Genomic DNA, 12815 nt, shown 5'->3' with positions numbered 1-12815 from the left:
ATCGTTAGTGACCCTTAATCAGCTCAGGCCACCATAACAAAATACTGTACACTAGGTGTCTTAAACAACAGAGATTTATTTCTCACAATTCTATAGGCTGGGAAGTTCAAGATCAAGTTGCTGGCCAATTTGATTCTTGGTGAGGGCCTGCTTCCTGACTTGGAGGTGGCCAACTTTTCACCTTGTCCTCACTTGGCTTTCTTCAGTGTGTGCTCAAGGAGAGGGAGAGAAAAATTGTTCTTTCTCTTCCCTTGTTTTAGGCCACTAATTCCACTATGAGGGCCCCACTCTCATGACCTAATCTAAACCTTATTACCTTCCAAAGGCCCCATTTCCAAATATTATCACATTGGGTGCTAGGACTTAAACATATGAATTGTGTGGGGTGTGTGTGTGAGGGACAATCAATCTGTAACACTAGTGTTAGAAGGAATTACAGCATGAACAGTCTAGATGTTAGTCTTCAACCTGTTTATAGCACAGGGAATGGAAAAAAGAGATTGAAAGTCAGATTGACAGTAGAATGGACAGCATTCTATGAGTATTTATTATGGTGCATACACTGAAAAAGGAGTCAAAAATCACCCTGAGTCTTTTGTAAAAGAGAGGGCACCCTGGGAAAGTAAGGGGTTTGGGTAGGAATGAAAATGAATTCAGCATTACCTTATTTTGTGAGATGTCCATGCAAAAAGTGAAAAGAAATGGATTAAACACAATAGTGAGAAGGGATATGCTTATGGATGAACCAGTGAAATAGACTGGGAATGAAGAAAACTGGGCAAGTGCAGTATTATGAAAAACCAAGGGAGGAAAGGGCTGAGATTATATAGAGACACTGAATTGGAAAAGAGCTGGTAGAAGGGATTTAAGATTTGCTGATAAATTATGTAGAGGTTTGTATAATGTAAGTGCTTGATAATTGACTGTTCGTAAATGGAATTACAGATAAATGGGTTACAGATCCTCTGTGCCTCCACCTATCCATCCCCTCCTCCAACTCGTGCCCATAAAGTTGCAGTATAAAATAAAAGCAATTACTTGAGCTTAGAATGTAAAGAAAGATTTTAAACTGATGGTAGTTTTTTTTAACTCATGTATTTTTAGTTCCCGAATTAAAATATTGGAAAGTAATTTCTAATTTTTCTGTCTCTCGACTTTTATTATAGATAATTGGCCTTTTGAATGTTTTCACACCACAGAAATCCCTAGAAGAATTTCAAGATGTGTAAGTGTGATAATTAAAATTTTGTTAAGTTAGTACATTTTTCTTAGATTGCTGCTGGACACTTTAGCTGTTGTTCTCTTTTTTCACTCTTAAAGTTACATAGTCATGGAGCTCATGGATGCAAATCTTTGCCAAGTGATTCAGATGGAGCTAGATCATGAAAGAATGTCCTACCTTCTCTATCAGATGCTGTGTGGAATCAAGCACCTTCATTCTGCTGGAATTATTCATCGGGTTAGTAGAAAAAACTATCATCATACTCTTTGTTTTCTCATTGAGGTGAAATTCATGTAACAAAACCATTCTAAAGTGGCATTTTTAGTACATTCACAGTGCTGTACAACTACCACCCATATTAAATTCTAAAATATTTTCATTACCCCCAAAAAAGTCCCCATGTTTCTTAAGCAGTTGTGCATCTTTGCCCTGGCATGATACCAGTCTGCTTTCTGTGTCTATAGATTTGCCTTTATGTTTCCATTTATATGAAATACAGCATGATGTTTTCAAGATTTCTCCATGTTGTACCATGTATCAATAGTTCATTCCTTTTTATGACTGAATAATATTCTATATACCATATTTTGTTTATCCATTCATCTATCGGTGGACATTTGGGTTATTTCTACCTTTCAGCTATTATGGATAGTGCTATGAAAATTCAAGCACAAATATTTGTTTGAATATCCATTTTCAGTCCTTTGGGATATACCTGTGACTGGAAGTGCTGGGTCTTATGGTAATTCTGTAGTTAACTTTCTGAGGAACCATCAAACTGCACAGTGACCGCACTATTTTACATTCCCACTAGCAGTGTATGCGGGTTCCAGTTTCTTCACGTCGTTGTCAGTACTTGTTATCTGACTTTTTAAATTCTAGCCATCCTAATGGGTATGAAGTGGTGTTTCTTGTGATTTTACTTTGCATCTCCCTAACGACTAATAATGTTGAGCATTTTTCATGTGCTGGTGGCCATTTGTGTATCTTCTTTGGAGAAATGTGTATTCCAGCCCTTCGCTCATTTTTAAATTGGTTTGTTTGTCTTTTTGTTGTTGTTGTAGCATTTCTTTATATATTTCATATATGAAACCTTTATCAGGTATATAATTTGTAAATATTTTCTCCCATTCTGTAGATTGTCTGTTAACTTTGCTGATGATTTCCTTTAATGCACAAAAACTATAATTTTAATGAAATACAATAGTTTATTTCATCACTTGTGCTTTTGGTATCATGTATAATAATCCATTGTCAAACCCATGGTCATGAAGATTTAGTCTTATGTGCCCTTCTAAGAGTTTTATAGTTTAAGTCTCACATGTAGGTCTTTGATCTATTTTGAGTTAATCTTTTGTCTGGTATGAGGTAAGGTTCCATCTTCATTCTTTTGCAGTGGCAATTTAGTTGTGCCAGCACCATTTGTTAGAGACTACTCTTACCCCATTGAATCGTCTTGGCACCCCTGTCAAAAAACAGTTGGTCATAGGTACATGGTTTCATTTTTGGACTCTCAGTTCTGTTTCACATAGTTCCTATGTGCCTGACCATATATTATACTAGTACCACATTATTTTGATCACTTTTAGCTTCGTAGTAACTTGAAATGGAGAAGTATCAATTCTCCAGCTTTATTCTTTTACAATATTGTTTTAGCTTTTCAGAGCCCTTTGTGATGCCATATGAATTTGAGTATCATTCTATTTCTGCAGAAAGGGCAATTAGAATTCTAATTAGGATTTCATTGCATCTGTAGATTGCTTAGGTAGTTTTGCCATCATAACAATATTTAGTCTTCCAATTCACAAACATAGGATGTCTTACCATTTCCTTCCTTGTTTTCTTTTCTTTTTTTCTTTCTTTTCTCTCCTTCCCTCCCTTCCTCCCTCCCTTCCCCTTCCTTCCTTTCTCCACCCTCTCCTCTCTCCCCACCCCTCCCCTCCCATTTGTCTTGTCTTCTCGATTCTCAGCTCACTGCAACCTCTACCTCCCGGGTTCAAGCAATTCTCCTGCCGCAGCCTCCCAAGTAGCTGGGATTACAGGGGCCCGCCCCCACGCCTGGCTAATATTTTATATTTTTAGTAGAGGCAGAGTTTCACCATGTTGGTCAGGCTGGTCTCGAACTCCTGACCTCAAGTGATCTGCCCGCCTTGGCCTCCCAAAGTGCCGAGATTACAAGCGTGAGCCACCCCACCTGGCCTCTTTCAGCACTTTACATGTATCATCCATTGCTATTTGTTTTGCCATGGCTTCCAGTGATAAATCAGCTGTTAAGCTTGTTGAGGGTCTTTTATAAGTGACAAATGCACCTCTCTTGCTGCCCTCAAGATGCCTTTTTCTCTTTGGCTTTCAACAGTTTATGTGTCTTAGTGCAGATCTCTTTATGTTTATCCATCTTAGAATTCATTCAGCAACTTGGATATGTAGATTCATGTCTTTTTTGATCAGGATGGAAGGAAGCTAAAAAGAAAAAATAGATTCATATCTTTTATCAAATTTAGCAAATTTTCAGTCATCATTTTCTTAAATATTTTTTCTCCTTTTGGAACTCCCATTACGCAAAGTTGGTATGCTTGATGGTATGCCGTATCTTGTTTTCTCCTCCACTTTAATGTTTTGTCCCAGGCAGCATTGGGCTATTTACTTGCCTTAACCATGTTTTCAAGGAATGCCTCTGTCTAGCCTAGGACCAGGGTCCCACACTGAAAATGTGGCTGCTTTCTTCAAAATCCTTGCCTAGTTAGGGAGGCAGGTAGAGCCAAAGACTAGTTAAAATGCTGGAAGTAGGCCGGGCGCGGTGGCTCACGCTTGTAATCCCAGCACTTTGGGAGGCCGAGGCGGGCGGATCACGAGGTCAGGAGATCAAGACCACGGTGAAACCCCGTCTCTACTAAAAATACAAAAAATTAGCCGGGTGTGGTGGCGGGCGCCTGTAGTCTCAGCTACTCGGAGAGGCTGAGGCAGGAGAATGGCGTGAACCTGGGAGGCGGAGCTTGCAGTGAGCCGAGATTGCGCCACTGCACTCCAGCCTGGGCGACAGAGCGAGACTCCGTCTCAAAAAAAAAAAAAAAAAAAAAAAAAATGCTGGAAGTATTTCCCGGTGTTTTTTCCCCCACCTTTTTATTGTAGTAAATACATATAAAATGTGCCATTTTAACCATTAAATGTACAGTTCTGTGGCATTAAATACATTCATAATGTGCAACCATCACCACCATCCATCTCCAGAATTCTTTTCATCTTGTGAAGATGCAACTGTACACCCACCAGACAGTAATTCCCTATTCTCCTCTCCCCGCAACTCCCGACAGACATCATTCTATTTTCTGTCTACATGATTTTGGCTACTATAAATACCTCATATAAGCGGAATTCATGCAGTATTTGCCTCCTTGCAACTGGCTTATTTCACTTAGCATAATGTGCTCAAAGTTTATCCATGTTGCAGCATATGTCAGAATATCCTTCCTTTTCAAGGCTGAATAATATTCCATTTATGTATATACCATACTTGCTTATCCATTCATCAGTCAGTGGCAGTTGGGTTGGTTCCGCATTTAGCTCTTTTGAAAAATGCTGCTATGAACATGTTTGTCCAAATATCTCTTTGAGACCCTACTTTTCAGTTCATTTGGGCTATAGCCAGAAGTGGAATTGCCGGATCACATGGTCATTCTTTTTAACATTTTGAGAAACTGCCACACTGTTTTCCATAGCAGCTCTACCATTTTACATTCCCACCAGTAGTACAGGAGGGTTTCAGTTATTCCTCATTCTTACCAACACTTTATTTTTTTCATAGTAACCATCCTAATGGGTGTGAGGTGGTTTCCTATTGTTGCCATTTTCTTGGTTCTGAGTTCACTTGATTGCCATAAACCTTTGAATAATTTCCAGAATTCTGAAAAAGTTTATTCTGACACTTTGATGTTTTATGGTGCTTCTGTGGAGCTATTTTGGCTGACATCACTGCCTCTCATCAAATTCTTAGGATCACTGTATTTCACTGCTTTATATGGAGCAATGTAAAGTTTGTTTTTGCTCTGAAGTGAAGCAGTGTACAAAACAAACTGCTATGATTACCAGTCGTTTCAAATTGGAAATTGAATATTACGAAGTTACCAAAATTGAGTATTTGCCAGAATTGTTATATATATATATATAGTCGGAAATATTTTATATTTTTGTTCTCTGGGATTTTTAACTGCTTTTTTGCGATATAATTTACATGCCATACAATTTATTCGTTTAATATGTACAACTCAGTGTTTATTATATTTGAAGATTGTATGCTCCTTACCACAATCTTAACTTTAGAAAATTCCATTGCCCTAAAAGAAACTCCACATCCACTCATCTTTATTTCCCATTTTCTGTATTCCTTTCACCTCTAGCCCTAAGCAAACACTAATCTACTTTCTGTCTGTGTGTATTTGTCTATTCTGGACATTTCATGTGCATAGAATTATATAATATGTGATATTTTGTGCTTGGCTTATTTTAGCTAGCATAATCTTTTCAAGGTTCGTTCATGTATTTATTGTGTGTCAGTTCTTCATGTCATTTTTTTGACAAATATTTCACTGTATAGATATATTGTTTATCCATTTATCACTTGATTATAATTTGGGTTGTTACCACTGACTGTTACAGGTAATGCTGACATGAACATTTATGTACAAATTTTTTTGTGTTGGTATGTTTTGTATTTTAGTTAAATATAGCGTATTCTTTGAAAAGTATTGAGAGGATTTTCTTTTTTTTTCTAAGAGACAGAATCTTCCTCTGTCACTCAGGCCAGGATGCAGTGGCATAATCATAGTTCACTGCAGCCTCGAACTCTTGGGTTCAACAGGTTGAAAAGAATTTTTTTTTTTTTTTTTTGAGACAGGTTCTCTCCCTGTCACCCAGGCATGAGTGCAGTAGCATGAACATGGCCCACTGCAGCCTTTACCTCCTGGGCTTAGTGATCATCCCACTTCATCCTCCCAAGTAGCTAAGACTATGGGCATGTACCACCATGCCTGGCAAATTTTTATTTTTTATTTTTTTGTAGAGACAGGGTCTTGCCATGTTGCCCAGGCTGGTCTTGTATTCCTGGCTTCAAGCAATCCAACCGCCTCGACCTCCCAAAGTGCTGGGATCACAGGCATGAGCCATCATGCTCAGCCTGGAATTTTTTTAAATTATTTAATTCAGTAAAATTAATCTTCCTTCTGAGTCATCTGCGTCAAATAACCTTACTCATGTAATAAAATAAATACAGAAATTTCACAGTACAAGACAATAATGTCTTAAGGCTATTGAGGCTTTTTTTTAGTGAACAGTCCTGCAGGCTTATCCTTAATTATCATTCTAAGTGAATTCCTTGTATATTACATATACAGCTGCTCTAATCATTTGTCTAATGCAATGTTTAAATAACATAATAAAAATCTCTTTAAATGGGAGAGTATTTTATCTTCCTGAGCCCCTACTCATACACTGTGTGAAGTAGAGCAGACGAGTGAAACTTTTAGGTTTGGTTTGTTTGTTTCCTGAGTCCTTAGACCGGTGCAGTAATCGAACATTGTGGAAGTTCATTTGATTTTAGTAAAGCACACCCCTCTAAATAGAAAGGTTCCAGATTAATGAGGATAGCAGGTGGCTGAACCAGAAAACCAGACCAAGTGGTAGAAGATAGAAAACAATGAAAACAACAAGAACCATAAAAAACAAACACAAAAATACAAAAGAGCAATATTTATGGTAATATGTTAATGAGATTAGTTCCTTAGTTTAAAAAGGTCAGATTTTGGCAGCACACAAGGCTCAACAACAACTGCGTGTTTCCATAACACAGACATTTGTAGCTAACTTCAAAAAGCTGAAGGCAGAGAGGTTGGCAGACTTATACCAGGAAAATGCAAACATCAAAACAAGGGTAACTCTATTTAATGAGATAAAGTTGAATATGGTGGGGTCAGAGAGGAAGCATTCCTCTCTGAGAATAAAGAGTCTCACGTTTTAAAGGTGAAAGATACTATCCAATTAGGATATACAATTATACATGAAGTAGAGTTGCTATACAAAAAGCTTAAACTGTAGAAAATAGAAGAATGGCACAGGCACAGTTGTATTGGGATATTCTAACTTACTCCCTTAGTATCAGTACATAAAGTGGTAAAAATGAAGTGCATCTGTAGAAAATTTCTTGATGTGATAAAGTGGAGTTAATGAGACCTACTGGGGTCTGTTATCTATTATGAAGAATCTCCCTTTATCTTAGCTTGGGCTCTTTGGGAAACTCTAGAGTGGAGATATGCATTTAAGTTTTTTGCAGGTGGTCTTGAGGCCACGATTGGTACTCATCTCTCTGCTCTACTACTTATACTAGATTCACCTCCACCCTTGGCTAGTACTTTTGCTAGTCTGAGGTTACTTACTTGGTAAAATAACCTGACCTTTCATCCCTTAGGGGTTCAGGACAAGTCAGGATTACTACTCTGAGACCAAAGCTGATGAGGTCCCACCATCCAGACAGTTGTGGGTCATTTTGTTGGAAACAGAAAGCCAAGTGATGTGCATGGCTCTTCTTTGCTTGGAAGTGACATGTGTCACTTCTGCTTAGAGTGCATTGACAAAGCTAGCCATAAGACTTGCTTAATTTGTAAGGAAACTCGGAAATGTGGGGAGAGCAGACTTCAGAATAGTGGTGAGCCCCAGCCTCTGCCACGGTCGGTCCTTCTGGCTGGCAAACATTCCTTCGCTCCCTTTATTCCACGCCTTCTTAAGGGAAATAACCCAGAGTTCTATTTCATCAAGACATTTATCAAATCCAGACATTGTTCTTCTTGGTCCAGAAACATAGAAACTGGAATGACCAAATTATATGGCCACCCCTATAACCACTGCTCCCCTGCCAAATACCATAGATAGAGTTGTCAGACAGGGCCAGTGTTACCACAGTGAACAATCCCATTTAGAAAACTGAAAAATGCAGTCATTGATTAGTTGTAATTAAATTCTTCTGTACAGACATTGTGAGTGTCCCTTGCCCTGGGTGGGGAATATTCCTAATCAGCCCCGACTGATCTCTATGGTTCTGTATAATACCTGTCTCTACCCTGTGGGAGAGTCATCTTTTTTGCTATCCTCATGAATATATGTAAAGTGGGTATTGAAGAATGTATTTTCCTTGAGGGCTGCTCACCTTTCTCAGCCTGCTTCTTACCTACAAAAGATTGGGGCCCAAGGGTCATTTTAAGGCCATCCTTCTCAGCCTTGCCACTATTGACATTTTTGGAGCAAACAGTTCTTTTGATGATGGAATGTTTAGTAGCATTCCTGGCCTCTACCCACTAGATGCCAGTAGCACTCCCCAGTTGTGACAATCAAAAATGTTTTCTGACATTGCCAAATATTATTTTGGGGCAAAATTACTGTGAATTGAGAACTCCTGTTTGAAATATAGAAGGATCATAGACCTTTGGCGTTAGGTCTGGCAGTTAACTCTTTCAGAAATTTAAGAGATTTGTTATCTTTCTGATTGTAGTTCTTTTCATAGCATCTTTTTTAGCTCATGGGTCCTGTATTCTTGGACTTAATTGAGGCTGTCTTCAGTCTTCCTGTAAGCTTTCAAGCTTCTGTTGGCAGACTGAGGCAATTTTATGAATTGAAAATTTTACAGGACTTTTTCCCTGAAAGGGTTTCAGAATTATTATGTGAAAATGATGCATAGAAACCAACCCAAGATAGCAGTGGGTTAAAGCAGTATTTATTGTTTACTTGGGTCTGCAGGGTTGGCTGTGTGACACTGCTCCAAACTATGGGTCAAGTCTGAACTTGTCCCATATTCAGGTTTCAGCATCTAAACTGAAGCATACACCAGAGACATGCTCTTCTCATGGTGAAAGGTAGAAGAGCAAGAGCTATGCTGAATCAAACACATTCCCGCATATTCCACTGGCCAAAATAAGACAAGTGACTGAACCTATCAATAGGCTGAGGACACAGTATGGGGTGGGCAGGAATATTTGCAGAACAATCTACCATACCTTCTTTCAGGGGTCTAGTAGCATTTAACTTTTCCAAAATGGCAAGACCCTGAAATTCTAGGCTCTCTTCCCTTTTATTTCTGCTTTAAAAAGTGGCTACTTTTAAATGCAACCAGTAGCTACCAACACAAACTACTGAAGTTTTGCTTTCCAGTCTCTTCTAGAGCAGGGTTCAACAAACTTTTTCTGTCAAAGCCATGTAGTAAATATTTTAGGCTTTGTGAATAATAGTCTGTGTCACAGCCACAAGATTCTGCCATTGTAACACAAAAGCAGCCATAGGTGATATGTACTTGAATGAGCGTGACTGTTTCAGTATCAGCACTTCCTTTACAAAGCAGGCAGGCATTAATTTGCCAGCCCCTGTGCTAGAGCTTCAGGTTCATTGTACAAGTGGCTGTGCAGGTGACAGCTTCATGAAATGTTTTGTTACTACATAACCTAGATCACCTTTCCAGCCTTTGATGTGAGTTTCCCTGCTGCTCAACTGCTAAGGCAGGATCTTATGTTTTTATAATAATTAACACCCCACCTCTGACACCAGTTTCAGTGTTAGAATAGACTCAGCTGTACTGAATAACAGATAAACCCTTAATTCTCAGTGGCTTAGCACGACGCAGGCTTATTTCCTTTGCTGAATGTGTGGTGCAGAACATGGTGGGTTTGTGGACTGTGCATTTACATAGATGATCAGCAACCCAGGCTGCCAGAGAATCCTCTGGAAAGTTCCTAATCACCAAAGCAGGGCAGGAGATGACAGGAAGTTGTGCACTGGCCTTTCTCTCCTTTACTTCCACTCACATCCCATGAACTAGAACTACCCATGTGCCCTTGCCTGAAGAAGCTAGAAAAATTGGGGGAAGAAGACAGAATGTTGGGTTAGTTCCACTGCCTGCATAAATTCTAAGTTACTATTCTTATATATAGTTAGCAGTGTAATTAACAGCTGTAAGGTACATATTGATATATATGGATGAATTTCAATTAATAGTCTTTGAGGCTTTTTTTGACAATTTTTTTGCTTAATAAAAATGCCTGTCTTTAAAAATTTTTACTTTGCTCTTAATTTTTTCACAATAAAGTGCTTAAAATTGGAATGTTATTTCTAAATTGGAATCTGCTAGTATAAAGAGCCAGTAACCTTCAACCGTCACATTAAACATTGAAGTAGTATCAAAGCTTGTAATATTTATTCTTAAACATGCAGTGTTTCTTTGCTGAGGTACTGTATTTTAGAAGTATTAGCAACATAATGTTTACAGAATACCAATAATGAAAATTTTTTTCTTCTGTTTCATTAAGACCTTTGAATTGTTGGTATATTTAATTTCATAAAACCACTAGATTACAAATCTTCTAAACCCATCCGTGATTGCCTGTCAAAATATGTTAAAGACAACATACATGCTTTTCTGTATGTTAACATTACAAAAGTAATAGTTGTCTTTCAAGCAGGCTGTTTTCCTTTTTTGTATTAATCGGTGATATTTAATATGTATACTGCATGTCAGTACAGGTAACACAGTGCATTTGTGTTGTGGATTTATGCTTTCTTCCTTTTTTGGTCCTTTGGCTTATAATAGTATTCATCAAGGCTAACAGGCAAAGTATGTTGAACATGAAGCCATGAGTGTTTATGCTGCTTCCTGACTTTTGATGGGCACAGCACAGAATATGTTAAAGTAGGGGCCAGGTGAAAAATTCTGAATTATTCAGTAGTATCTATAGCAAGTAATTTTATAGATTAGTGGCACCAAGGCAATGGTGTCCTACTTCTACAAACAGACAAAAATTTTATAGCAAATTTGTGTGACTTCAGGTGGGAAATCAGGGATGGAAAAATGGATAATGACTCTTCTGGTCCTTTGGAACTGGGTATCTGCCAATCCAAAAGATCAAATAACATTTGTTAGGATTGACAAAGATGGCTCATTGTTGACTTAAAACATCTGTATAAAGCTTATTATGACTTTAAAATGAAATTTTAAAAATATTGGTAATATGTTATGCAAATGAATATAAATGCTAACTTATGACTCTTTTGCTATAGTAGTTTTTTATGTGAGCTTTGCGATGTCTTTTCAAATCCCTTTTACTCTATTTAACCAAAAACGTCTAGCTAATCATAATTTCTAGCAATTAAAACATTACTAACTTCTCTAATAACTGTATGTATTCATAAATTTTAAATCCCATAAAGCTGACTTCTCAGATTTGCCTTTTAATGATGAATCAGTGCAGTAATATTACAGTGAGAAAAATGAACAATTAACATGAATGTTTTGCAAGGGATAGTATAACTTTATTATAAACTGTAGGATTTTCCTATATATCATGGCAGTCATTTTTTAATTTTTATTTTCTGAAGGACTTAAAGCCCAGTAATATAGTAGTAAAATCTGACTGCACTTTGAAGATTCTTGACTTCGGTCTGGCCAGGACTGCAGGAACGAGTTTTATGATGACGCCTTACGTAGTGACTCGCTACTACAGAGCACCCGAGGTCATCCTCGGCATGGGCTACAAGGAAAACGGTCAGCACACACATTTATTTGAAGTATTTTTCTGATTTAGCTGTTTTCTTTATTCAGTAGATTTTTTATGTAAATACTTAAGCTGAAGTACATTGAGTTAAATGTGTATCATTGTTTGAAATGTATATCAAAAGTTTGCAGGTAACTATAAATTTTGTCATCAATGTTTGGAAAAACTTGGGGCCCTTATTTGTTTAAATACGGATACATAATAACATCAGTACTACCATTGGATAAAGAATTTGTTGCCATGGCCCTGAGACAGAATTTATGGTCTTTGCTTGCCTATAACTTGAAAATGAACATTTCTAACATGGTCTCAGGGATGTATAGTGTACTGACAGTTTATTGTTAGTGTACATCAGTGATATTTGACCATATTTCCAACCCCATGAAACTAAAGCTCATAGAAGTAGCACTCATCGTAAACTTTAAGAGATACATTAAGGCCTCTGCAAAGCTGATGGATAATTAAGGTGACCTCTTGAAGGAAGCAGTAAAGTTTCATTAAAACGTATCCAGCCTTAAGGAAATGACTTTTAGTATTTTGTGTGAGTATATCGAGTTGTATCAATCAACCTAAGAATCAGTGTTGAACAAAATTATCTGGCATGTAGATCATGAATTTAAACATTTTGTATGGATATACCTACTTATATTTAATTTAGGAAGAAATTCTGTTGAGTCTTAGAAATTTAGGAGATGAATAAATCTGCTAAGAAGCATAGGATTTTATGGAAATAAACCATCGTTTTAAAAAATGTGGTGACTTCATCCAAAATACTACCAAGAATGAAACCTAGACATTTTTTCTGGCAAAGAATCTGGAATAGCAGTTCATTTTGAATCAGGAAATTGTAATAAGTCAACTTTTAAGATTCCTTTTTTATAAAAGATACGATTAAGCTGAGCTTTATTTTCTGAGCTAATTAAAAACAAATACTTTAAACATTTGCTATTAATTTTTTATTCTTAAGTAAATATGCTGTTTTTACTTACTGTCTACCTGAAATTTGAAGTTTT

The 12815-nt window shown here is 37.3% G+C and overlaps 1 protein-coding gene across 23 annotated transcripts in view; it reads left to right on the top strand.

Moving 5' to 3' along the window:
- Window positions 1-12815, top strand: part of MAPK8 (mitogen-activated protein kinase 8) — a 135587-nt gene that overhangs the window by 104750 nt on the left and 18022 nt on the right. For all 23 annotated transcript variants that reach the window (XM_063638082.1, XM_055275399.2, XM_055275391.2 and 20 more), the window contains 3 exons: window positions 1167-1225; window positions 1321-1459; window positions 11627-11792. In XM_063638082.1, coding sequence (XP_063494152.1) covers window positions 1167-1225; window positions 1321-1459; window positions 11627-11792 — 364 coding nt within the window. The remainder of the gene's footprint in view (window positions 1-1166; window positions 1226-1320; window positions 1460-11626; window positions 11793-12815) is intronic.

Source organism: Symphalangus syndactylus, chromosome 4 (assembly GCF_028878055.3).
Source record: "Symphalangus syndactylus isolate Jambi chromosome 4, NHGRI_mSymSyn1-v2.1_pri, whole genome shotgun sequence".
Classification (NCBI taxonomy): Eukaryota; Metazoa; Chordata; class Mammalia; order Primates; family Hylobatidae; genus Symphalangus; species Symphalangus syndactylus.
The sequence above is the reverse complement of the archived record's forward strand: the minus strand, read 5'-3'. Positions and strand labels throughout refer to the sequence as shown.